The sequence below is a fragment of the Gadus chalcogrammus genome, chromosome 2 (genome assembly GCF_026213295.1).
Source record: "Gadus chalcogrammus isolate NIFS_2021 chromosome 2, NIFS_Gcha_1.0, whole genome shotgun sequence".
Taxonomy (NCBI): Eukaryota; Metazoa; Chordata; class Actinopteri; order Gadiformes; family Gadidae; genus Gadus; species Gadus chalcogrammus.
Window position 1 is genome coordinate 22504162 of NC_079413.1, and position 25625 is coordinate 22529786.

General features: G+C 43.3%; 5 protein-coding genes across 5 annotated transcripts; all 5 read left to right on the forward strand.

The window, feature by feature from the left end:
* Positions 1-1609: 1609 nt before the first annotated feature.
* Positions 1610-3677, forward strand: LOC130403351 (uncharacterized). The gene is made up of 3 exons (XM_056607667.1): positions 1610-1756; positions 1840-1898; positions 1995-3677. Exons 1-3 carry the CDS (start codon positions 1710-1712, stop codon positions 3542-3544), a joined length of 1656 nt encoding a protein of 551 aa, XP_056463642.1. The 5' UTR covers positions 1610-1709; the 3' UTR covers positions 3545-3677.
* A 3930-nt stretch (positions 3678-7607) lies between these two features.
* On the forward strand, positions 7608-10629 carry LOC130403203 (uncharacterized). The gene is made up of 3 exons (XM_056607430.1): positions 7608-7750; positions 7829-7887; positions 7965-10629. The coding sequence occupies exons 1-3, from the start codon at positions 7728-7730 to the stop codon at positions 10475-10477; spliced, it is 2595 nt and encodes an 864-aa protein (XP_056463405.1). The 5' UTR covers positions 7608-7727; the 3' UTR covers positions 10478-10629.
* Positions 10630-14238: 3609 nt separating this feature from the next.
* On the forward strand, positions 14239-16216 carry LOC130403425 (uncharacterized). The gene is made up of 3 exons (XM_056607775.1): positions 14239-14392; positions 14471-14529; positions 14607-16216. The coding sequence occupies exons 1-3, from the start codon at positions 14370-14372 to the stop codon at positions 16052-16054; spliced, it is 1530 nt and encodes a 509-aa protein (XP_056463750.1). The 5' UTR covers positions 14239-14369; the 3' UTR covers positions 16055-16216.
* Positions 16217-18662: 2446 nt separating this feature from the next.
* Positions 18663-20697, forward strand: LOC130403405 (uncharacterized). Its single transcript, XM_056607753.1, has 3 exons — positions 18663-18793; positions 18873-18931; positions 19004-20697. The coding sequence occupies exons 1-3, from the start codon at positions 18771-18773 to the stop codon at positions 20542-20544; spliced, it is 1623 nt and encodes a 540-aa protein (XP_056463728.1). The 5' UTR covers positions 18663-18770; the 3' UTR covers positions 20545-20697.
* A 1814-nt stretch (positions 20698-22511) lies between these two features.
* LOC130403335 (uncharacterized) lies at positions 22512-24873 on the forward strand. The gene is made up of 3 exons (XM_056607649.1): positions 22512-22650; positions 22729-22787; positions 22861-24873. The coding sequence occupies exons 1-3, from the start codon at positions 22628-22630 to the stop codon at positions 24726-24728; spliced, it is 1950 nt and encodes a 649-aa protein (XP_056463624.1). The 5' UTR covers positions 22512-22627; the 3' UTR covers positions 24729-24873.
* Positions 24874-25625: the final 752 nt, after the last annotated feature.

A 25625-nucleotide genomic window follows, 5' to 3' on the forward strand; every position in this document is an offset into this window, starting at 1 on the left:
TTCCTGCTGTTGCTTGTCGACGGCTACACTGACTACCGTCAGTCATTCAGAAATGCTTTTCCTCTCAACATGAATGGTTGTACCCTGAAAATAATAAACTACAATTAGTCTAATTTTGTTCATGTTCAGTATTTGTGGTATGGCTTCAGGCCTTGCTATTTGACTACGGTCAGTGACTAGTCTACAAAAGCTGCATTGCATCAAAATGCACGCTTGGGTTTTCTTTGAAAAACATTTAAACTTTTCTAGTCATAGTAATGGATCATGACGGCAAAAGAGCTCCCCTAGCACTAAATTAAATGGAAAATAATATGCTAACTGCATGGTTGGCCTTGTACTTGCATAAAAGGTAACAATGGACCAACTAAGGACAGGGGCACTATTTTTGGGCCTAGACACGTTTTACCTTAAACTAAATTGTTGCTTGATCCTGCCATTGCTCACATATGCATCTAGCTTATGTCGGCAATGAATGATTTAAGTAAAATCTACAAATTGATGGTCCCATTTGGGACCGTGGTTTCACCATATTTGCATTATAGAACATCAATATTTTCCATAAAGTATTCCTTCAATTGTAATAAATGTACTTCTGTAATTCAATTTGTGCTTTGTAGATGGTTCTATTGGTGGATAAGAAGTCTTCATTTTCTTATATCATGCATCTAAATTCCTTACATCGTTGAATAAAGACTTAAATTCAGTTCAACTTTCAGTTTAATCCCCATGATGTTTTACAAACAAAATAATCATATTACGTGAATAAATTGAGTAAGTTAAAACACGTGTAATATAAAATATCCTCATGACAATATGCAGTATATTTGAACTATGGCTAGTTACAAAACTGCATATATCGAGCTAGGCCGACATTTCACCATGCGCTCCATATGAATACACATCGCCACAGGGTCACATCCTGAGGCCATGGCGATCACTGGGGTCAAAAGGTCAATGTCCTTTTCAACAACCAACTGTCCAATGTCTTATCCAAAACTTTAGACTACCCATGTGTTCAGGCATATGTCATGAGGAAAAACGTTAATGCGCTGCAAACAAACTCAAACCACTTTTTGTGCTCGATTCCGGTTTAATACATGGTTCCTTATGTCCATGGTTTGGAGAAATACAAACATGGCTGTCACCCTCCCCAAGACACAGCCATGAATAAGACCATCAAACACAGAAAGTAGATTCAAATGTTTGTTTCACTGCATATCAACAAAGTATCAACGTGATTTTAAGAGGCACATGGGTTCCTACACGGGCATACACATCTGATACAATATTGGAGTTTTGTCCATAGCAGTCAGTGATAATCTTAATAATAATATTTTATTCATTATGCTTTAAGAGCCCGCCCTTCCAAGAGAATCAAAATGTGACGAACTGTAGTGTAGTGTAGTGAGGGGAAGTATCTGAGCATTATCAGACGTATCACAAAAAGGGGCAAAATAATTGTTATGTTGAAACATTCAGAGATGTGCAACGTATGTCAATGAGGAAGACCGATAAAGAACATGGTTTGCAAATAGCACACCTGTTTCTAATGTGGATGATTATGTTGCAGAGGCTAACAGCTGCTAATGCTTGGGTGTGGAGTGGTTGCAGGGCCACTATATAAAGAGATAGCAGAGGAACACTGCAACTGTCTTTTTGGTCTGGATTGGCCTGTACCAACAAACCAACCTGTCTGGAAAATACTTCGAATGGAGTGTGCTGCTTCAACTATGATGGCTGTTGGGTACCTTCTCAGGTAGAGTTGGCATTGTAGCTTTTGGATATTCTATTTTCATTTGTTACGTGTAACTGAATACATTGTTTTTTCTTGTATTGCAGAGTGTCTTGGATTTGTTTGTTGCTGTTTGGTGGCAGTCTTCCTTTCCCGTCAATGAAGGGTACATCTGATACCACATTTACACATTTAACAGTTTTTACTTGTTCGATTCTCACTTTCACTTAGTATATTTTTGTGTTTTTTTTTTTTTTCTCAGGGTACAAGTACACCTCCACTGACCACCCTGAAGCTATGGCTGGGGATATCAAGCTAGCAAATTATCCAACTGGGATGTTGGATTTATATAGCCTAGTAAAAGGATATTCAGACCGAAGCAACAAAATCCCACGAGCTGCAGCTTTAAAGCAGGCACCTTTGAACCCAGAGGAAGGGGCGTGGTTCCAGGGAGGCGGAGCGATGGAGCATGGACAGGAAAATGCCAAGATTGTCAGGCCAGTGACATTCCCTCTAAGACCTCCCTACAAGCATAACTCATTTGAGGAGCAGTGGGGAAGCAGAAAGCCTATGTTCCCATCAGCTTATGAGCCCTCTACCAAACCATCTTCAGAACTGGCAGGCTCTGACCTTATCCCACCTACTTCATATCTGTTTTATGATGCATTCAGTAGTGATCCTACTTTGGAGACTAAACTAGTGTCTACAAGTGGCGTGTACTTTAATCCTACCCAGAACCTCAACTTCCAGGCTGGTGAACGAGAGGGCTCACAAATCTATGCCGACCAGCCAAGCAGTTGGTCCTCTGCTTCCCACATGACCGGAGGAGAGGAGCCGGTATTCAGTAACATGGGCCAGGCAGCTCCGACCATTGGCGCACAGACTCTGCAGGCTGACGCAGTATCTAGTAGTGACACTAATGGGGGTTACTATAGCTCTGCACTGCAGCTCGACGTCCAGGCTGGTTCACAAAGCTATTCCCCTAACCTGGTCTATGAGGATGTTTTTTATTACCCAGATGCTGAAACTGCACCACCTTCAAAAGAGGGTGACCGCTATGACGCTGCATATGCGGTCCGGCCAAGCACTTGGTCCTCGGCTCACTACATGAGTGGAGGCGCAGAGCCGATATCCTCCAGTCATACAGGTCACTGGGCCCAGCCTGCTCCTGTTGAAACCCCCATCTATCCAACCTATGTGGCTCCTTTGTACTTGGACTCTACTTCAAGTAAGCTTCATTCAGAGGGGGTTGACGCCTACAAGTATGACTCTATGAACGCAGTCCAGCCAAGCACTTGGTCCTCGGCTTCCTACTTCTCCAGAGAAGAGGAGCCGGTATTCTCCAGTCATACAGATGACTGGGCCCATGTTGCTCCTGTGGAAACCCCTGCCTACCCAAGCTATGTGGCTGATTTCGGCTTGGACTCGACTTCAAGTAAAGCCGCTGCACAACCAGTCCTCTTTGCTCCTCAGCTGCCCAGCTTCAAGTGGCTTCAGGGATTGAAGAAGGCTCCTCAGCTGCCCACCTCCAAGTGGCTTCAGGGATCGAAGAAGGCTCCTCAGCTGCCAAGCTCCAAGTGGCTTCAGGGATCGCAGAAGGCTCCTCAGCTGCACAGCTCCAAGTGGCTTCAGAGGCCAAAGAAGGTGATGGACCAGTCTGCAGCTACCTACCTTGTCCAATCCAAGCGTGGACACATCCGAGGCCGTCAGGTGTTATCCATGAAGAAATACTTCAGCGGTTTCCCTCCACCGCCCCCATCCGCGCTTATGGCGATGAAGCCTAAATCTGAGACCGTAAGAGGTAAATGGTGACCACTTGGCCATCAATCGTAGTGTTGTTCATGCTCCTGCTGTTTTTGGGTGGCTTCCCTGACCATCAGTAATTGGCTTTCCTTTTTCAGCACAAAAGTCTGTAACCTGAATAAACAAAATGTTACTTTTTAAACTTGACTTTCGTATTCATTATTTGTAGCATGGCTGCAGCCTGCAGACCTTGCTACTGAATCGACAGTCATTGACACTATTCTGAAAAAGCTGAACTACCATCAAAATTCACACCTCATGTTTAGCCGTTTAGTTTTGTCTTAAAAATGAAGATGGCTCATGACAGCGCAGCATTAAATTATTTGTTTAATGAAATGCCAACTAGCGATAGCCTTGTACATCTATCGAACACGTCAAAATGGACCAACCAAAGATGGTACTGTTTTCGGCCAAATCTGTTAATTATTCTTGACTGTACATCCTAGGTTGTCATTGTTTCAACGATGGCAAATAACTTGACAGTTCGTCTTTGCGGCACATTTGGACTGGTCATATCTCGTGAATGTTCCAATGTCAACGATGTGGTAGACCAGAGAAATTCTTGGTGTTTGGATCTGCCTGCCACCCAAAGAGGGTGCACATGGGTGCTATGTCAACTCAAAAATGTCATTCTCGTCAAACAAGCAATTTTTAAATGTGTTCAGCTCAAATGCAGTGAATGGAGTTGTGCAAAGTTTTTTAAGTAGGTAATAGGGGTGATGATTTTCCTGTTTAGCCCCCCCCCCCCCCCAACACATTCTGAGTGTCCCCTGAAGCAATGTTGTATTCGGCCCTCTGGTTTTTGTTTCAGTTCCGTCCCAATTTCTCTATCTGCTGGGTAGTCTAGTCTGCCATTTAATCATGGCAATCGTTCGTGCCGAACAGGCTCCTGCCCTAGTCTTGCACCTCAAGATTGTCACATGCTGTCTGTTTTTGCCTTCGTAGCCCGACTTTAAAAATAATTCACCTATTTTATTGTAATATTCAGGGAAATAGCTTGTCTAGGCCCAGTTGTAAACCTCAAGACACAGGATATACGTGGATATACACTTATGCCAGCTTTTCCAGTTTTGCAAATTTGCTGCTGTTTTCCTAAACTATAGTAAAATATATACTATTCACTATGTGTATTCAGCTTTTCCTGTTTTTTTTTCAGAATGTTCCTAACTATTATACTACTTCCACTAAAATGGTTGAATAAAATTATACTTTTTTCTGGTTCTAGTTCATGCCCTTTTTTAAAGATATATACAACTTTGAAAATATACCATGTAAAATAAACAAATCTATGAATGGTATCTAAACTAATTGAATTATATTAGATGTAATGGGGTAATATTCAGGTATACCTGTTGTCAATAGTACTGTTTGCTTTTAACTTATTTTTACCTGATGTCACTTTTTCATTACAATGTATAATACTATGCATGTGACACAAATCTCTTGAATCATGAAATCTTGCATTTGACTGACTCCGGCCCAGCCAAAAAAACTCGGGCTCGAAAAGGTAGGGCTGAATTGAAGATGCAATGTGTCATCGTGGGTGAATTTGCAGACAAGTGCAAAGTGTTTGACCAATCGCCCAGAGTGGGCGTGCAATGGTCAGCACATCCCAGCACGGAGGGGGACTTAAGCTATGATTCAAAACCGTGTTTTTGAAAGATTCTGATATTGTTTTTTTTCAGAAATTACAAACATGGCCACCCTCCCAAAGACTAATAAGTGGATTCAAATGTTGGCTTCACAGCATATCAGCAAAGTATCAGCAGGTTTTTAAGGGGTCACATAGGTGCCAACATGGACATACACATCTGATACAACATTGGAGTTTTGTCCATTGCAGCGATAATCTTTTATTCACTATGCTTTTAAGAGCCCGTCCTGCCAAGGGACTCAAAATGTGACTAAATGTAGTGTAGTGAGGGTAAGTATCTGAGCAGTATCAGAAGAAAAGATTTGCATCAAGTGGTTGCTTCTTCTTCTTCTCCTTCTTTAACTTCCGGCAGACTGTAGGCCTTTACGGCAGACTGTATGCCTTTAGGGCACAATGCTGTCACCAACAGGACAAAATTAAAAATATTCCACAAACCCCTCAATTGGCCTATCCTATTTCCATAGGAACAAACCAGAGGTTGTAACTGCAACAAGTGACAATGAAAAAGGCAGATAAAGAGAGTAGGGTCTGTCTGCGTCCTGAAAGACGGAGGCGTAACTTGTAGTAGGCGTAACTTGTAGTAGGAGGAGGCGTGTCTTGTCCTTTTCTAAATCTTAAGATCTTGTTGGGAAATAAAAATAAGTGGATTACTAATCCCCCGTCTGTAGCCAGGAAGGCTTACAGACACACCCTCAACATATTCCCAAACGTACCTTTTGCATATTTGAGCCTTTGTCTATCTAATTATTTGACTTTAAGATTAATGGTGCGTTCGAGTATTCTCTGCGAACCGACTCGGATCTCGGATCTGATGCCACGCCCACACGCGTTTTATTATTTTGCTCGGTCGTCGGAGGCAACATGGACGCCACCCGGAAAGCTGTTGTCACGGTAGCATTGGCAGAGGACCAGGCGATCCAATATAAGTAGGCTATAGGCCATAGTCAAGTCAAGTCAAGTGTATTTATATAGCACATTTAAAACAACAGTAGTTGACCAAAGTGCTGTACACAAATACAATATATTTGTGTACATAGGCAGAGATACGGACGCAGTAAGGTATTGCAGTAATACGAGTGATTGAAATTACCATTTAAACCACCAAAGTGGTCCAAGCACAATGAAAACAGTTCATTCTTCAAGTCACAATGGGCGCAGCCATCTTGAATTCTGTCTCGGTATTTCGCTCGGTCACCACTGAGGTCAACCGAGATGGCGAGATCGCCGTCCGAGGAAAAGGGGCGTGTTTGTGCGTGTCGCTAGGCAACGTCCACGAGACGGACGCATATTAAAACGCACCATAAAGCTGCTTTCTAAGGTGCTAGCTATGTTTACATTACTTTACGACCTGCCACGTTATATGCACACTGAACAGTCACAAAATACTGTATACTGTACAGGCTAGTAGATGTTGCTTGCTTCTTTCTGCCCCGAGTTTGCACAGTGCAACAGTGATGACGTAGATGAGGAATCCATGGATTGAAGATCGGCAAATATATGTAAAATGAAGGCTTGTAATGTGAACGCTATAATATGAAGGCTTTCTCATAACTATCGTCCTGTTAGTGACATTGTTCTGGTCTTGTTTCTATCAGTAATATTTATTTTAATTCATTGTTTTCTATCTCATGCAGGATCTTGAAAACATAGAGGAAGTGAGTAAGTGGCTAAAACAGAACCTCTTCAAAGGTGTAGTCGAGGTGCCGCGCTTCCCTGGCATGGAAGACAGCGAGGCTGTACAATCCCTAGAGAATTACATAGAAAATGGTGTCACCTTAATTGCTAAAGAAAAGCATGAAGTTATGGATCCTTTTCTATTTATGTTTGAGTATTACGAGGACATGCAATTGTTTTTTGAAAATAATACGTCGATTAAAGTCCATTGGTGATTGTTTTAACCGAAATGTATTCAATAAAATTCTTTAAATTATTAATCTGCTGTCTTTTTGTTAAAGGTATAAAGGGATAAAGTAGGCTAAACTTAAGCAGGTTCCCCACGTTGAATTGCTATATGCATTATGCTACATGTCATTGTAAAATTGTAATAGGCTTCTTTTCTTAAATGCATATGACTCGGGATGTCAGTTTCACGTAAGCCAGTAAGGCTATGATTAAGCTAATCAAGAGCATATTTTTAAATGAGTGGGTCGGGTGCATTATTTTTATATAAGGCCTTATATTTGAGGTCCGAGTTGCGATAATTTATGTACACGCGCACCAATGCTATAGAGAGATCGGTTCTGTGATTTAGAAAAGTACAAGACACGCCTCCTACTACAAGTTAAGCCTACTACGAGTCACACCTCCGTCTTGCAGGAAGCAGACGGATACTATTGGAGTAAGAACATGGTTGTGCAAATAGCACACCTGTATTTGATGTGGATGATTATGTTACAAAGGCTAGGAGCTGCAAATGCTTGAGTTGAGTGGCTACAGGGTCACAATATAAAGAGATAGCAGAGGTTCAGTGCAACAGTGCTTCAGGTCTGATTTGGCATCCACCAATCTGTCTGGGAAATACTTTGAATATAGTTTGCCATGGCTGTTGGGTGCATTCTCAGGTAGTGTTGGCGTTGTAGCTTTTGTCTTCTCTCTTAAGTTATCTGTGTAGCTGATTAACACTTTTTCTTGTATTGCAGAGTGTCTTGGTTTTGTTTGTTGCTGTTTGGTAGCAGTCTTCCTTTTCCATCAATGAAGGGTAACATTGCACATTGAATAGTTTTTACTTGTTTGATTCACATGGTCACTTAATATGTTTTTTGTATTTTATTTTAGGTTACAGCTATACCTCCAAGACTGACCAACCTGAAATTGGGGGTGATAGAGATGACAAGCTACAAACTTCTCATACTCTGAGGTTTGAGGCATATAGCCAAGCAAAAGGATATTCAGACCGAAGCAAAAAAGTCCCACTAGCTGCAGCTCCAAAGCAGGCACCGTTGAACCCCGAGGAAGGGCCGGGGATCCAGGGAGGCAGAGCTGTGGAGTTTGGACAGAAGAATGCTGAGATGGAAGACCAGAAACTTGTAAAGCCAATGACATTCCCTCTAAACCCTCCCAACCAGCATGATGACTCTTTTGAGGAGAAGTGGGGCAGCACTAAGCCTCAGTTCCCTAAGCCTTCTACCAAACCATCTTCAGAACTGGCAGGCTCTGACCTTATCCCGTCTACTCCATATCTGTTGATGGACGTTGGTGCATTCAGTAGTGATCCTACTTTGGAGTCGAAACAAGTGTCTAAAAGTGGCCGGTACTTTAATCCTACCCAGAACCTCAACTTCCCGGCTGGTGAACGAGAGGGCTCCCAAATCTATGCGGACCAGCCAAGCAGTTTGTCCTATGCTACCTACAGGACCGGAGGAGGGGAGCCGGTATTCTCCATTAATTCAGGTAACATCGCCCCGGCAGGTCCGACAGTCAGTGCACAGACTCTGCAGGCTGACGCAGTGTCTAGAACTGACGCTAAAGGGGGTTACTCTAGCTCTGCACTGTACCTCGATGTCCAGGCTGGTTCCCAAAGCTACTCCCCTAACCTGGTCTATGAGGATGTTTTTCAGTACCCTGCTGCTGAAACTGCACAGCTTCCTTCAGAAGAGAGTGACCTCTCTGACTACAACTCTGTGAATGTGGTCCAGCCCAGCACTTGGTCTTCTGCTCCCCACATGACTAGAGAGGAGCCGGTATTAAGTAACTGGGCCCAGGCCGCTCCGAGCATTAGCGCACAGACTCTGGAGGCTGAAGCAGTACCTAGTACTGACACTAAAGGGGGTTACTCTAGCTCTTCATTGCACCTTGACCTCCCAGCTGGTGTACAAGAAGGTTCACAAAGCTATTCCCCTAACCTTGTCGATGAGGACTTTTCTCAATACCCTGCTGCTGAAACTGCACAGCTTTCTTCACCAGATGATGACCCCTACACCTATGACTCTGTGAATGCGGAACAGCCAAGCAGTTGGTCCTCTGATTGTTACATTACCAGAGAAGAGCCGGTACTCTGCAGTAATGCAGGTAAAGTGGCCCCGACAGCGCAGACCATTAGTGCACCGTCTCTGCAGGTTAATGCAGTGTCTAGTACGGACACTAAAGGGGGTTACTCTAGCTCTTCACTGCACATTGACCTCCCAGCTGGTGTACAAGAAGGTTCACAAAGCCATTCCCCTAACCTTGTCGATGAGGACTTTTCTCAATACCCTGCTGCTGAAACTGCACAGCTTCCTTCACCAGATGATGACCCCTACACCTATGACTCTGTGAATGCGGAACAGCCAAGCAGTTGGTCCTCTGATCGTTACATTACCAGAGAAGAGCCGGTACTCTCCAGTAATGCAGGTAAAGTGGCCCCGACAGCGCAGACCATTAGTGCACCGTCTCTGCAGGTTAATGCAGTGTCTAGTACGGACACTAAAGGGGGTTACTCTAGCTCTTCACTGCACATTGACCTCCCAGCTGATGTACAAGAAGATTCACAAAGCTATTCCCCTAACCTTGTCTATGAGGATGTTTTTCAATACCCTGCTGCTGAAACTGCACAGCTTCCTTCAGAACAGAGTGACCTCTCCGACTACAACTCTGTGAATGTGGTCCAGCCAAGCACTTGGTCTTCTGCTCCCTACATGACTAGAGAAGAGGAGCCGGTTTACGTCAGTAATTCAGGTGACTGGGCCCAGGCAGCGCCGACCATTAGCGAACAGACTCTGGAGGCTGAAGCAGTACCTAGTACTGACACTAAAGGGGGTTACTCTAGCTCTTCATTGCACCTCAACTTCCAAGCTGGTGTACAAGAAGGTTCACAAAGCTATTCCCCTAACCTTGTCGATGAGGCTGTTTATCAATACCCAGCTGCTGAAGCTGAACAGCTTTATTCAGAGGGGGTTGACGCCTCCAAGTATGACTCGATGAACGCAGTCCAGCCAAGCACTTGGTCCTCGGCTTCCTACATGACCAGAGAAGAGGAGCCGGTATTCTCCAGTCATACAGGTCACCGGGCCCATGCTGCTCCTGTTGAAACCCCTGCCTACCCAAGCTATGTGGCTGATTTCGGCTTGGACTCGACTTCAAGTAAAGCCGCTGCACAACCAGTCCTCTTCAAGCCACCGAAGAAGGCTCCTCAGCTTCCCAGCTCCAAGTGGCTTCAGAGGCCAAAGAAGGTGCGGGACCAGACTGCATCTACCTACATTGTCCAATCCAAGGGCTCATACCGCCGAAGCCGCCAGATGTTATCCAAGAAGAAGTACTTCAGCGGTTTCCCTCCACCGCCCCCATCCGTGCTTATGGCTCTGAGACCGTAAGGGGTCAATGGTGACCACTTGGCCTTCAATCAATTGTGAATTTTTCCCACTTGCTTATGGATTTCTTCACTGACTATACCTTCAGTAATGCTTAACACTTTCAGCATAAAAGCTTGTTCCCTGAAAAGAATAAACTAAATGTAACTATTTAAACTTGATTTGTCTTTGTTCAGTACTTGTCTTTGTTAACTTGACATTTCACATTTAGATATAGATTTAAAATGTACATTCAACATTTAGACATACATTTTAGATTTAACATGTATAAATAACATTTATATTTAAGATTTAGATATGACGTTTATATTTAGATATAAAAATTATATACAATTTCTTACATGGATTTTGAACATATTGAACATATAACGTATTTTTCAGTCATGTGAGAAATGTGCTAAATGTGAAGAAAGTGAGCTAAATGTATCAGCTAAAAATTGTAAGATTTTACAAACGGCACCCCATAGTGCAACAGTGACATAGCTGAGAAATCCATGGATTGAAGACCGGCAAATATATAAAATGAAGGCTTGTAATGTGAACGCTATAATATAAAGGCTCTCATAACTATCCTGTTAGTGACATTGTTCTGGCCTTGTTTCTATCAGTATTTATTTTAATTGTTTTCTATCATGCAGTATCTTAAACATACAGGAAGTGAGCAAGTGGCTAAAACAGATGAAGGAACAGAACCTCTTCAAAGGTGTAGTCCAGTTCCAATACTCGTACTTCCATGAGTATACTATCCGTACTATCTACTACGTTAATTTTTCAGATGTGAGTGCTGTTCCAAATCGAGTACTCCGTGGTGCACTAACCGGAAATTACGATCACGACTGCCGCCGTGGCTCCTCCCCCGCAATAAACATCCCGCTTTGAACGGTGAACTCTTTACGCCTAGCAGCTATAAAAAGCTATACAAACTATAAAAACTACAAAATGACTATTAATGCAGGCTATGTGGAAATGCGCCGACTTTGGCTCAGCTTGGCTCCGCCTCTTCCGCTACGTAGCTAAGATGGCTGCCGTTGAGTACGGAAGGTGTCCTTTGATCCACACTTCACGATTAGCCCGTTTTGAGTACGACATCCGGGTCCTTGAAGTATACCTCTTTTCGCCAGATCTGGGCTGTTTCCCAATGTCAAGGAAGCATGCTAAACGACCGTGCTTTTAAGGACGCTACGTCATAGAACGCCGACAAGCACTGTTCCAATGTTGAGGACACTCGAAAGCCGCGCCATTTTCGCGTCCTTTGTTTTTGAGAATTCCGAGATTTTTCAAGGATGCATCGCTGCATCCTAGACGAGCCAAAACGACCCACAGTCCACTGCGTTCACACGCTGCGGCTGCACGGGATATAAAAAATGGCAGAGGTAAAGCAGGCTACACGTTCAAATGTAAGTGAAGTTATATTAAAGTTTTCAGAAATATTTTGTGCCGTATTGGTTTTTATAGATTCATCATGTTAATGCAAATAATCAAGCTTAATGACCTGGGCCACTTTTCAAACGTTTTTGCAACTTAATGATACGTTGCTATATTTTGCATGGACGTAGCTGGTGTTAAACACCACTGTCAACAATGTAAATCTACTCGATTACAATATTTATGTATACCTATTTATGTTTGTGTTTAATCTTTTTTTTTAGGGTCAGCCCAGCAAACGGAGGCTTTTGTGCACCTAAGGGTGACCCACTAAAATGTTGTCAAATAAATGCACCACCGATCATTTGCAATGTTTGTAATTTGTAATGAACGTATATAATTGTATTTTATATAATATACTTATGTGTTCAAAGCACTGGTAGATTGTAGCTAGCTAGGCCTATATATGTATGAATCAGTTCAGTTAAATAATATATCCAAATAAATACATGTTTATCATCACTTTCTTTGTCTTTTTTCCCCTGCATAATAGTATCAACCATACTGTAAATGTGATGCATGAATTAAGTTCTCAGACAATTTCACTTAGTTTTGTAAAAATGTAATGGATTTTTTTTTTTAATAAAGACGATTCGATCAACCGCAACAAAGCTTTTGTGACTTCCTCAAAGAGGCTCCATGCGAAGGAGACATGACCGCATTCATAACAGACAAAAGTCAAATAAATATCGATCAACTTGATTGCTGCCATGTTTTATTCATAAGCGCACATGTGTTTACAAGCGTAAACGCAGTATTAAAAAGCGGAAGCGCTTCCACACTAGCAAGTTGTTCCAAAGTCCGAACGTTACAAACGCTAGGAAGCACTCGGGCTAGCACTCTAGTCTCATCTCCATAGGACGCGACTAGCAAGGACGCGTCCTAGCAAGGCTGCAGGCTTCACATTGGGAAACAGCCATGAATTGGAACGTACTACGTACTTAAAATTGGGCTAGTAAAGGCCGATTTAGGGTCGTTTTAGACGCAGAGACGTAAGCACGTAATTTACACAAGGGACTTGTTTTAGACAAGTTTTGATTTACGGTTCCTTTAAGGTTCCTTAAGGATTGCGCGTGTTGCAAGGGGATTCTCCGCCAGAACAGTAGGGGGAGCAACGAATGAATCTGTGGGCGTGGAAGTGGAAATCGCTGGCTTGTTTATATTTATAATTATCATAATTCGTTCTTGTGTTTTCTTCTTCTCCTTCTTCAAAATTCTTCATTGTTGGCGCTATTATGCTGTAAAACAGGAAATGTGAGACTCCTGAAAGGATGTGGTTAGCTGGCCAATCACAGTCTTTGCGAGCTGCGTAGGGCCGTAGTGTTTTAGTCGCATAGTCAGGAATTTTGGCCGACGCACTTAAGCACGTAAGGGGGGATATTTTACCGCGCAAGGGGGGGTTAAGTATCTTACGTGCTTACGTGTTACGTCTAAAACAGAGCATATATCGGCCTTAAGTACGGACAGTACGGGTTTTGGAACACGGTGCCGCGCTTCCTTGGCATGGAAGACAGCGTCCTAGCAAGGCTGCAGCCTTCACATTGGGAAACAGCCATGAATTGGAACGTACTACGTACTTAAAATTTGGCTAGTAAGTACGGACAGTACGGGTATTGAAACACGGTGCCGCGCTTCCTTGGCATGGAAGACAGCGAGGCTGTACAATCCCTAGAGAATTACATAAATGGTGACACCTTAATTGCTAAAGAAAAGTATGAAGTTATGGATCATTTTCTATTTATGTTTGAGTATTATGAGGACATGCAATTGTATTTTGGAAAACTTGAAAATAATACGACGATTACAGTCCATTGGGGATTGTTTTAACCGAAATGTATTCAATAATATTCTTTCAATTATTAATCTCCTGTCTTTTCGTTAAAGGTACAAAGGGATAAAGTAGGCTAAACTTAAGCAGGTTCCCCACGTTAAACTGCTATATGCATTAGGCTACATGTCATTGTAAAATTGTAATCTAGGCTTCTTTTCTTAAATGCATATGACTCGGGATGTCAGTTTCACGTAAGCCAGTATGGCTATGATTAAGCTAATCAAGAGCATATTTTTAAATGAGCGGGTCGGGTGCATAATATTATATAAGGCCTTATATTTGAGGTCCGAGTTGGGGTCCCATATGTACCCGCGCACCACTGCTACAGACAGATCACTTCCGCGATTTAGAAAAGTACAAGACACGCCTCCTACTACAAGTTACGCCTACTACAAGTCACGCCTCCGTTTTGCAGGAAGCAGACGGATACTATTGGAGAAAGAACATGGTTGTGCAATTAGCACACCTGTTTTTGATGTGGATGATTATGTTGCAAAGGCTAGGAGCTGCAAATGCTTGGGTGTTGAGTGGCTACAGGGCCACAATATAAAGAGATAGCAGAGGATCAGTGCAACAGTGCTTTAGGTCTAGTTTGGCCTCAACCAATCTGTCTGGGAAATACTTTGATTATAGTTTGCCATGGCTGTTGGGTGTATTCTCAGGTAGTGTTGGCGTTGTAGCTTTTGTCTTTCCTCTTAAGTTATCTGTGTAGCTGATTAACACTTTTTCTTGTATTGCAGAGTGTCTTGGTTTTGTTTGTTGCTGTTTGGTGGCAGTCTTCCTTTTCCATCAATGAAGGGTAACATTGCACATTGAATAGTTTTTACTTGTTTGATTCACATGGTCACTTAATATGGTTTTTGAATTTTATTTTAGGTTACAGCTATACCTCTGACAATCCTGAAAAAGTCCCACTAGCTGCAGCTCCAAAGCAGGCACCGTTGAACCCCGAGGAAGGGCCGGGGATCCAGGGAGGCGGAGCTGTGGAGTTTGGCCAGAAAAATGCTGAGATTGAAGACCAGAAACTTGTCAAGCCAGTGACATTCCCTCTAAACCCTCCCAACCAGCATGATTACTCTTTTGAGGAGCAATGGGGTAGCACTAAGCCTCAGTTCCCACCCTCTGACACTAATGGGGGTTACTCTAGCTCTGCACTGTACCTCGATGTCCAGGCTGGTTCACAAAGCTATTCCCCTAACCTTGTCTATGAGGACTTTTCTCAATACCCAGCTGTTGAAGCTGCACTGCTTCCTTCAACAGATGATGACCCCTACACCTATGACTCTGTGGAAGCGGAACAGTCAAGCAGTTGGTCCTCTGATCGTTACATTACCATAGAAGAGCCGGCGTTCTCCAGTAATGCAGGTAACTGGGCCCAGGCCGCGCAGACCATTAGCGCACAGATCCTGGAGGCTGAAGCAGTACCTAGTACGGACACTAAAGGGGGTGACTCTAGCTCTTCACTGCACCTTGACCTCCCATCTGATGTACAAGAGGGTTCACAAAGCTATTCCCCTAACCTAGTCTATGAGGATGTTTTTCAATACCCTGCTGCTGAAACTGCACAGCTTCCTTCAGAACAGAGTGACTTCTCCGACTTCAACTCTGTGAATGTGGTCCAGCCAAGCACTTGGTCTTCTGCTCCCTACATGACTAGAGAAGAGGAGCCGGTTTACGTCAGTAATTCAGGTGACTGGGCCCAGGCAGCGCCGACCATTAGCGAACAGACTCTGGAGGCTGAAGCAGTACCTAGTACTGACACTAAAGGGGGTGAGACTAGCTCTTCACTGAACCTCAACTTCCAAGCTGGTGCACAAGAAGGTTCACAAAGCTATTCCCCTAACCTTGTCGATGAGGCTGTTTATCAATACCCAGCTGCTGAAGCTGAACAGCTTCATTCAGAGGGGGTTGATGCCTCCAAGTATGACTCCATGAACGCAGTCCAGCCAAGCACTTGGTCCTCGGCTTCCTACATGACCAGAGAAGAGGAGCCGGTATTCTCCAGTCATACAGGTCACTGGGCCCATGTTGCTCCTGTGGAAACCCCTGCCTATCCAAGCTTTGTGGCTGATTTCGTCTTGGACTCGACTTCAAGTAAAGCCGCTGCACAACCAGTCCTCTTCAAGCCACCGAAGAAGGCTCCTCAGCTTCCCAGCTCCAAGTGGCTTCAGAGGCCAAAGAAGGTGAGGGACCAGACTGCATCTACCTACGTTGTCCAATCCAAGGGCTCACACCGTCGAAGCCGCCAGATGTTATCCAAGAAGAAGTATTTCAGCGGTTTCCCTCCACCGCCCCCATCCGTGCTTATGGCTCTGAGACCGTAAGGGGTCAATGGTGACCACTTGGCCTTCAATCAATTGTGTATTTTTCCCACTTGCTTATGGATTTCTACACTGACTATACCTTCAGTAATGCTTAACACTTTCAGCATAAAAGCTTGTTCCCTGAAAAGAATAAACTAAATGTAACTATTTAAACTTGATTTGTCTTTGTTCAGTACTTGTCATTGTTGACTTGACATTTCACTTTTAGATATAGATTTAAAATGTACATTTAACATTTAGACATAAATTTTAGATTTAACATATCTAAATGTAAGATTTAGATATAACGTTTATATTTAGATATAAAAATTATATACAATTTCTTACATGGATATTGAACATAACGTGTTTTCCATGAATTTTTCGCTCATGTGAGAAATGTGCTAAATGTGAAGAAAGTGAGCTAAATTTAGCAGCTAAAAATTGTAGTGGAAATGCGCCGACTTTGGCTCAGCTTGGCTCTGCCTCTTCCGCCACGTAGCTAAGATGGCTGCCGTTGAGTACGGAAGGTGTCCTTCGATCCACACTTCACGATTAGCCCGTTTTGAGTACGACATCCGGGTCCTTGAAGTATACTTCTTTTCGCCAGATCTGGGCTGTTTTCCCAATGTCAAGGAAGCATGCTCAACGGCCGCACTTTTAAGGACTCTACGTCATAGAACGCCGACAAGCACTGTTCCAATGTTGAGGACACTTGAAAGCCGCGCCATTTCCGCGTCCTTTGTTTTGGAGAATTCCGAGATTTTTCAAGGAAGCATCGCTGCATCCTAGAAGAGCCAAAACTACCCACAATCCACTGCGTTCACACGCTGCGGCTGCACGGAATATAAATGGCAGAGGTAAAGCAGTACACGTTCAAATGTAAGTGAAGTTATATAAAAGTTTTCAGAAATATTTTGTGCCGTATTGGTTTTTATAGATTCATCATGTTAATGCAAATAATCAAGTTTAAAGACCTGGGCCACTTTTCAAAAGTTTTTGCAACTTAATGATGCGTTGCTATATTTTGCATGGACGTAGCTGGTGTTAAACACCACTGTCAATGTAAATCTACTCGCTCACAAGATTACATTATTTATGTATACCCATTTATGTTTGTGTTTAATCATATTTTTTAGGGTCAGCCCAGCAAACGGAGGCTTTTGTGCACCTAAGGGTGACCCACAAAAATGTTGTCAAATAAATGCACCACCGATCATTTGCAATGTTTGTAATTTGTAATGAACGTATATAATTGTATTTTATATAATATACTTATGTGTTGAAAGCACTGCTAGATTGTAGCTCTATATGTATGAATCAGTTCAGTTAAATAATATATCCAAATAAATACATGTTTATCATCACTTTCTTTGTCTTTTTTCCCCTGCATAATAGTATCAACCATACTGTAAATGTGATGCATGAATTAAGTTCTCAGACAATTTCACTTGGTTTTATAAAAATTTTATGGATTTTTTTTTTTAATAAAGACGATTCGATCAACCGCAACAAAGCTTATGTGACTTCCTCAAAGAGGCTCCATGCGAAGGAGACATAACCGCATTCATAAGAGACAAAAGTAAAATAAATATCGATCAACTTGATTGCTGCCATGTTTTATTCATAAGCGCACATGTGTTTACAAGCGTAAACGCAGTATTAAAAAGCGGAAGCGCTTCCACACTAGCAAGTCGTTCCAAGGTCCGAACGTTACAAACGCTAGGAAGCACTCGAGCTAGCACTCTAGTCTCATCTCCATAGGACGCGACTAGCAAGGACGCGTCCTAGCAAGGCTGCAGCCTTCACATTGGGAAACAGCCATGAATTGGAACGTACTACGTACTTAAAATTTGGCTAGTAAGTACGGACAGTACGGGTATTGAAACACGGTGCCGCGCTTCCTTGGCATGGAAGACAGCGAGGCTGTACAATCCCTAGAGAATTACATAAATGGTGACACCTTAATTGCTAAAGAAAAGTATGAAGTTATGGATCATTTTCTATTTATGTGTGAGTATTATGAGGACATGCAATTGTATTTTGGAAAACTTGAAAATAATACGACGATTACAGTCCATTGGGCATTGTTTTAACCGAAATGTATTCAATAAAATTCTTTCAATTATTAATCTCCTGTCTTTTCGTTAAAGGTATAAAGGGATAAAGTAGGCTAGACTTAAGCAAGTTCCCCACGTTAAACTGCTATATGCATTAAGCTACATGTCATTGTAAAATTGTAATCTAGGCTTCTTTTCTTAAATGCATATGACTTGTGATGTCAGTTTTGTGTAAGCCAGTAAGGCTATGATTAAGCTAATCAAGAGCATATTTTTAAATGAGCGGGTCGGGTGCATAATTTTATATAAGGCCTAATATTTGAGGTCCGAGTTGGGGTCCCATATGTACCCGCGCACCACTGCTACAGACAGATCACTTCCGCGATTTAGAAAAGTACAAGACACGCCTCCAATACAAGTTACGCCTACTACAAGTCATGCCTCAGTTTTGCAGGAAGCAAACGGATACTATTGGAGAAAGAACATGGTTGTGCAATTAGCACACCTGTTTTTGATGTGGATGATTATGTTGCAAAGGCTCGGAGCTGCAAATGCTTGGGTGTTGAGTGGCTACAGGGTCACAATATAAAGAGATAGCAGAGGATCAGTGCAACAGTGCTTTAGGTCTGTTTGGCCTCAACCAATCTGTCTGGGAAATACTTTGATTATAGTGTGCCATGGCTGTTGGGTGCATTTTCAGGTAGTTTTGGCGTTGTAGCTTTTGTCTTTCCTCTTAAGTTATCTGTGTAGCTGATTAACACTTTTTCCTTGTATTGCAGAGTGTCTTGGTTTTGTTTGTTGCTGTTTGGTGGCAGTCTTCCTTTTCCATCAATGAAGGGTAACATTGCACATTGAATAGTTTTTACTAGTTTGATTCACATGGTCACTTAATATGGTTTTTGTATTTTAGGTTACAGCTATACCTCTGACAATCCTGAAATTGGGGTTGATAAAGATGACGAGCTACACACTTCTCATACTGTAAGGTTTGATGCATATAGCCAAGAAAAAGGCTATTCAGACCGAAGCAAAAAAGTCCCACTAGCTACAGCTCCAAAGCAGGCACCGTTGAACCCCGAGGAAGGGCCGGGGATCCAGGGAGGCGGAGCTGTGGAGTTTGGCCAGAAAAATGCTGAGATTGAAGACCAGAAACTTGTCAAGCCAGTGACATTCCCTCTAAACCCTCCCAACCAGCATGATTACTCGTTTGAGGAGCAGTGGGGCAGCACGAAGCCTCAGTTCCCACCCTCTGACACTAATGGGGGTTACTCTAGCTCTGCACTGTACCTCGATGTCCAGGCTGGTTCACAAAGCTATTCCCCTAACCTTGTCTATGAGGACTTTTCTCAATACCCAGCTGTTGAAGCTGCACTGCTTCCTTCAACAGATGATGACCCCTACACCTATGACTCTGTGAAAGCGGAACAGTCAAGCAGTTGGTCCTCTGATCGTTACATTACCAGAGAAGAGCCGGCGTTCTCCAGTAATGCAGGTAACTGGGCCCAGGCCGCGCAGACCATTAGCGCACAGATCCTGGAGGCTGAAGCAGTACCTAGTACGGACACTAAAGGGGGTGACTCTAGCTCTTCACTGCACCTTGACCTCCCAGCTGATGTACAAGAGGGTTCACAAAGCTATTCCCCTAACCTAGTCTATGAGGATGTTTTTCAATACCCTGCTGCTGAAACTGCACAGCTTCCTTCAGAAGAGAGTGACCTCTCCGACTACAACTCTGTGAATGTGGTCCAGCCAAGCACTTGGTCTTCTGCTCCCTACATGACTAGAGAAGAGGAGCCGGTTTACGTCAGTAATTCAGGTGACTGGGCCCAGGCAGTGCCGACCATTAGCGAACAGACTCTGGAGGCTGAAGCAGTACCTAGTACTGACACTAAAGGGGGTGACTCTAGCTCTTCACTGAACCTCAACTTCCAAGCTGGTGCACAAGAAGGTTCACAAAGCTATTCCCCTAACCTTGTCGATGAGGCTGTTTATCAATACCCAGCTGCTGAAGCTGAACAGCTTCATTCAGAGGGGGTTGACGCCTCCAAGTATGACTCCATGAACGCAGTCCAGCCAAGCACTTGGTCCTCGGCTGCCTACATGACCAGAGAAGAGGAGCCGGTATTCTCCAGTCATACAGGTCACTGGGCCCATGCTGCTCCTGTTGAAACCCCTGCCTACCCAAGCTATGTGGCTGATTTAGGCTTGGACTCTACTTCAAGTAAAGCCGCTGCACAACCAGTCCTCTTCGAGCCACCGAAGAAGGCTCCTCAGCTTCCCAGCTCCAAGTGGCTTCAGAGGCCAAAGAAGGTGAGGGACCAGACTGCATCTACCTACGTTGTCCAATCCAAGGGCTCACACCGCCGAAGCCGCCAGATGTTATCCAAGAAGAAGTACTTCAGCGGTTTCCCTCCACCGCCCCCATCCGTGCTTATGGCTCTGAGACCGTAAGGGGTCAATGGTGACCACTTGGCCTTCAATCAATTGTGTATTTTTCCCACTTGCTTCCGGATTTCTACACTGACTATACCTTCAGTAATGCTTAACACTTTCAGCATAAAAGCTTGTACCCTGTAAAGAATAAACAAAATGTAACTATTTAAACTTGACTTGTCTTTGTTCAGAACTTGTCTTTGTTAATTGACATTTAACATTTAGATATAGATTTAAAATTTACATTTGACATTTAGATTTAACATTTAGATATTAATTTGACATTTATATTTAGATATTAAAATAATATACAATTTCTAACATGGATTTTGTACATTTAAACATTGACAATTACATATGTGTTTTACATGAAGTGTTCGCTCATGTGAGGAAAGTGAGCTAAATGTATTGGCTAAAAAATTGTAAGTGTCTTTACAAACGTTACGCCATAGTGCAACAGTGACGTAGCTGAAAAATCCATGCATTGAAGACCGCCAAATACATAAGGCAAGGCAACTTTATTTATATAGCACTTTTCATACACAAGGCAGACTCAAAGTGCTTCACATATTAACATTGTCATACAATAAAATAGATGAGTAAAAGAAAACATGCAAAGAAATGGGTAAAATAGAAAGTTAAGGCATTTTTGTATTAAAATGGAAAATATAGGCAGTTAAAGCTTTTTAGAAAGTGCAATGTATTTAAGATTTAGCAGAAAGCTAAATCTTAAATACAAGCCTTCATAAAATGAAGGCTTGTAATGTGAGCACTATAATATGAAGGCTTTCTCATAACTATCCTCCTGTTAGTGACTTTGTTCTGGTCCTGTTTCTATCAGTAATATTTATTTTAATTCATTGTTTTCGATCTCATGTAGGATCTTAAACATACATGGAGCGAGCAAGTGGCTAAAACAGATGAAGGAACAGAACCTCTTCAATAGGCCGAATCTCGATTCTTCCCCTTGCCCCTTTTGCTTTGTCTTTGTCTTTGTCTTGGTTAAGACAAAGACAAAGACAAAGCAAAAGGGGCAAGGGGAAGAATCGAGATTCGGCCTATTGAAGAGGTTCTGTTCCAAGTGAGCTCTCAAATCATCTTAAAAATAAGGGGTACGTAGCACTCAATCTTATCCCTTAATCTTGATCAAATTGGGTATTGAGACACCACTAGCTCTCACATGAACGCGCAACTTCAAGGGTTAGGGGGCAGATAAAGGGTAAGGGGAGGTATTGAGATTGGGCCTAAGTCCAGGTGCCTTGCTTCCTTGGCATGGAAGACAGCGAGGCTGTACAATCCCTAGAGAATTACATAGAAAATGGTGTCACCTTAATTGCTAAAGAAAAGTATGAAGTTATGGATCCTTTTCTATTTATGTTTGAGTATTACGAGGACATGCAATTGCATTTTGGAAAACTTGAAAATAATACGACGATTAAAGTCCATTGGTGATTGTTTTAACCGAAATGTATTCAATAAAATTCTTTAAATTATTAATCTGCTGTCTTTTTGTTAAAGGTATAAAGGGATAAAGTAGGCTAAACTTAAGCAGGTTCCCCACGTTAAACTGCTACATGCATTATGCTACATGACATTGTAAAATTGTAAAAGGCTTCTTTTCTTAAATGCATATGACTCGGGATGTCAGTTTGACGTAAGCCAGTAAGGCTATGATTAAGCTAATCAAGATCATATTTTTAAATGAGCGGGTCGGGTGCATTATTTTTATATAAGGCCTAATATTTGAGGTCTGAGTTGCGGTCATTTATGTACCCGCACACCACTGCTACAGACAGATCACTACCGTGATTTAGAAAAGTACACAACACGCCTCCAACTACAAGTTACGCCTACTACAAGTCACGCCTCCGTTTTGCAGGAAGCAGACGGATACTATTGGAGAAAGAACATGGTTGTGCAATTAGCACACCTGTTTTTGATGTGGATGATTATGTTGCAAAGGCTAGGAGCTGCAAATGCTTGAGTTGAGTGGCTACAGGACCACAATATAAAGAGATAGCAGAGGATCAGTGCAACAGTGGTTTAGGTCTGGTTTGGCCTCAACCAATCTGTCTGGGAAATACTTTGATTATAGTTTGCCATGGCTGTTGGGTGCATTCTCAGGTAGTGTTCGCGTTGTAGCTTTTGTCTTCTCTCTTAAGTTATCTGTGTAGCTGATTAACACTTTTTCTTGTGTTGCAGAGTATCGTGGTTTTGTTTGTTGCTGTTTGGTGGCAGTCTTCCTTTTCCATCAATGAAGGGTAACATTGCACATTGAATAGTTTTTACTTGTTTGATGCACATGGTCACTCTGTTTTTTGTATTTTATTTTAGGTTACAGCTATACCTCCAAGACTGACCATCCTGAAATTGGGGGTGATAAAGATGACCAGCTAAAAACTTCTCAAACTCTAAGGTTTGATGCATATAGCCAAGAAAAAGGATATTCCGACCGAAGCAAAAAAGTCCCACTAGCTGCAGCTCCAAAGCAGGCACCGTTGAACCCCGAGGAAGGGCCGGGGATCCAGGGAGGCGGAGCTGTGGAGTTTGGACAGAAAAATGCTGAGATTGAAGACCAGAAACTTGTCAAGCCAGTGACATTCCCTCTAAACCCTCCCAACCAGCATGATTACTCTTTTGAGGAGCAGTGGGGCAGCACGAAGCCTCAGTTCCCACCCTCTGTCACTAAAGGGGGTGACTCTAGCTCTGCGCTGTACCTCGATGTCCAGGCTGGTTCACAAAGCTATTCCCCTAACCTTGTCTATGAGGACTTTTCTCAATACCCTGCTGCTGAAACTGCACCGATTCCTTCAACAGATGATGACCCCTACACCTATGACTCTGTGAAAGCGGAACAGCCAAGCAGTTGGTCCTCTGATCGTTACATTACCAGAGAAGAGCCGGCGTTCTCCAGTAATGCAGGTAACTGGGCCCAGGCCGCGCAGACCATTAGCGCACAGATCCTGGAGGCTGAAGCAGTACCTAGTACGGACACTAAAGGGGGTGACTCTAGCTCTTCACTGCACCTTGACCTCCCAGCTGATGTACAAGAGGGTTCACAAAGCTATTCCCCTAACCTAGTCTATGAGGATGTTTTTCAATACCCAGCTGTTGAAACTGCACAGCTTCCTTCAACAGATGATGACCCCTACACCTATGACTCTGTGGAAGCGGAACAGTCAAGCAGTTGGTCCTCTGATCGTTACATTACCAGAGAAGAGCCGGCGTTCTCCAGTAATGCAGGTAACTGGGCCCAGGCCGCGCAGACCATTAGCGCACAGATCCTGGAGGCTGAAGCAGTACCTAGTACGGACACTAAAGGGGGTGACTCTAGCTCTTCACTGCACCTTGACCTCCCAGCTGATGTACAAGAGGGTTCACAAAGCTATTCCCCTAACCTAGTCTATGAGGATGTTTTTCAATACCCTGCTGCTGAAACTGCACAGCTTCCTTCAGAAGAGAGTGACCTCTCCGACTACAACTCTGTGAATGTGGTCCAGCCAAGCACTTGGTCTTCTGCTCCCTACATGACTAGAGAAGAGGAGCCGGTTTACGTCAGTAATTCAGGTGACTGGGCCCAGGCAGTGCCGACCATTAGCGAACAGACTCTGGAGGCTGAAGCAGTACCTAGTACTGACACTAAAGGGGGTGACTCTAGCTCTTCACTGAACCTCAACTTCCAAGCTGGTGCACAAGAAGGTTCACAAAGCTATTCCCCTAACCTTGTCGATGAGGCTGTTTATCAATACCCAGCTGCTGAAGCTGAACAGCTTCATTCAGAGGGGGTTGACGCCTCCAAGTATGACTCCATGAACGCAGTCCAGCCAAGCACTTGGTCCTCGGCTGCCTACATGACCAGAGAAGAGGAGCCGGTATTCTCCAGTCATACAGGTCACTGGGCCCATGCTGCTCCTGTTGAAACCCCTGCCTACCCAAGCTATGTGGCTGATTTAGGCTTTGACTCTACTTCAAGTAAAGCCGCTGCACAACCAGTCCTCTTCGAGCCACCGAAGAAGGCTCCTCAGCTTCCCAGCTCCAAGTGGCTTCAGAGGCCAAAGAAGGTGAGGGACCAGACTGCATCTACCTACGTTGTCCAATCCAAGGGCTCACACCGCCGAAGCCGCCAGATGTTATCCAAGAAGAAGTACTTCAGCGGTTTCCCTCCACCGCCCCCATCCGTGCTTATGGCTCTGAGACCGTAAGGGGTCAATGGTGACCACTTGGCCTTCAATTAATTGTGTATTTTTCCCACATGCTTATGGATTTCTACACTGACTATACCTTCAGTAATGTTTAGCACTTTCAGCATAAAAGCTTGTTCCCTTTAAAAAATAAACAAAATGTAACTTTAAACTTGACTTTTGTTTTTATTCAGTACTTCAATTTGACTCTCGGTGACTTGTTTCTACAAAGCGGAATTACAGCAAAATACGTGCCTTGTCTTTATTTTTAAAAGTCTTTAACCTGTGGGGTGTTCCACAAAGCCGGTTTTATCACATAACCGGGTAAGTTAACCCAGGGTTTGCTGTAACCCTAGGTTTTCCGTTCCAAAAGGATCACGGTATGTTAGTTGCTATAGCAACATATGCTCTGAATCAAACCTGGTCGGACCAGGTTTTGCGCAGGTTAAGTTTGAAACATAACCCGGTTTTGGGTATTTCCACCGGCGTTCACCGCAGATTTCATGTGTTCACAATGGCATGCCCTTTTGATGAGAGAACTGCCGATATCAGAGCGCAAATTATACGTGCAATCCACCGGGAGCGATTGATAAGACCACGGCTCGACATCTTGGCATATTGGATGACTTTTTGCTGGAGTGGAGAGATAGATTCTCGCGCAAATCTTTAATATATTTAAATAGCCTTACATAGCCAACACTACCAATCGAGGACCTGGCTTCAGTTCACTCCAGACTATTTGCGTAGCCCTCCGGGTTTTTCAAATGGTAGTTTTATCTATAGGCTATAATGGCTATAATGCTGGAGATGCTGAGCACATCACAGTCGTTTCAGATGACCCATCAAAGATTTGTATCGGCCTCCTATCATACAAAGAGCAATATTGTCTGAGTACTATGCCGAGAGGCATTTACAACA

What these genes read in the sequence shown, in the direction of transcription:
- LOC130403351 (XM_056607667.1), top strand. Translation starts at nt 1,710, where the DNA reads ATGGAGTGTGCTGCTTCAACTATGATGGCTGTTGGGTACCTTCTCAG. An exon ending in GCTGTTGGGTACCTTCTCAG is followed by an intron (nt 1,757 to 1,839) that starts GTAGAGTTGGCA and finishes CTTGTATTGCAG; the next exon opens with AGTGTCTTGGATTTGTTTGT. An exon ending in TCCTTTCCCGTCAATGAAGG is followed by an intron (nt 1,899 to 1,994) that starts GTACATCTGATA and finishes TTTTTTTCTCAG; the next exon opens with GGTACAAGTACACCTCCACT.
- LOC130403203 (XM_056607430.1), top strand. Translation starts at nt 7,728, where the DNA reads ATGGCTGTTGGGTGCATTCTCAG. An exon ending in GCTGTTGGGTGCATTCTCAG is followed by an intron (nt 7,751 to 7,828) that starts GTAGTGTTGGCG and finishes CTTGTATTGCAG; the next exon opens with AGTGTCTTGGTTTTGTTTGT. An exon ending in TCCTTTTCCATCAATGAAGG is followed by an intron (nt 7,888 to 7,964) that starts GTAACATTGCAC and finishes ATTTTATTTTAG; the next exon opens with GTTACAGCTATACCTCCAAG.
- LOC130403425 (XM_056607775.1), top strand. Translation starts at nt 14,370, where the DNA reads ATGGCTGTTGGGTGTATTCTCAG. An exon ending in GCTGTTGGGTGTATTCTCAG is followed by an intron (nt 14,393 to 14,470) that starts GTAGTGTTGGCG and finishes CTTGTATTGCAG; the next exon opens with AGTGTCTTGGTTTTGTTTGT. An exon ending in TCCTTTTCCATCAATGAAGG is followed by an intron (nt 14,530 to 14,606) that starts GTAACATTGCAC and finishes ATTTTATTTTAG; the next exon opens with GTTACAGCTATACCTCTGAC.
- LOC130403405 (XM_056607753.1), top strand. Translation starts at nt 18,771, where the DNA reads ATGGCTGTTGGGTGCATTTTCAG. An exon ending in GCTGTTGGGTGCATTTTCAG is followed by an intron (nt 18,794 to 18,872) that starts GTAGTTTTGGCG and finishes CTTGTATTGCAG; the next exon opens with AGTGTCTTGGTTTTGTTTGT. An exon ending in TCCTTTTCCATCAATGAAGG is followed by an intron (nt 18,932 to 19,003) that starts GTAACATTGCAC and finishes TTTGTATTTTAG; the next exon opens with GTTACAGCTATACCTCTGAC.
- LOC130403335 (XM_056607649.1), top strand. Translation starts at nt 22,628, where the DNA reads ATGGCTGTTGGGTGCATTCTCAG. An exon ending in GCTGTTGGGTGCATTCTCAG is followed by an intron (nt 22,651 to 22,728) that starts GTAGTGTTCGCG and finishes CTTGTGTTGCAG; the next exon opens with AGTATCGTGGTTTTGTTTGT. An exon ending in TCCTTTTCCATCAATGAAGG is followed by an intron (nt 22,788 to 22,860) that starts GTAACATTGCAC and finishes ATTTTATTTTAG; the next exon opens with GTTACAGCTATACCTCCAAG.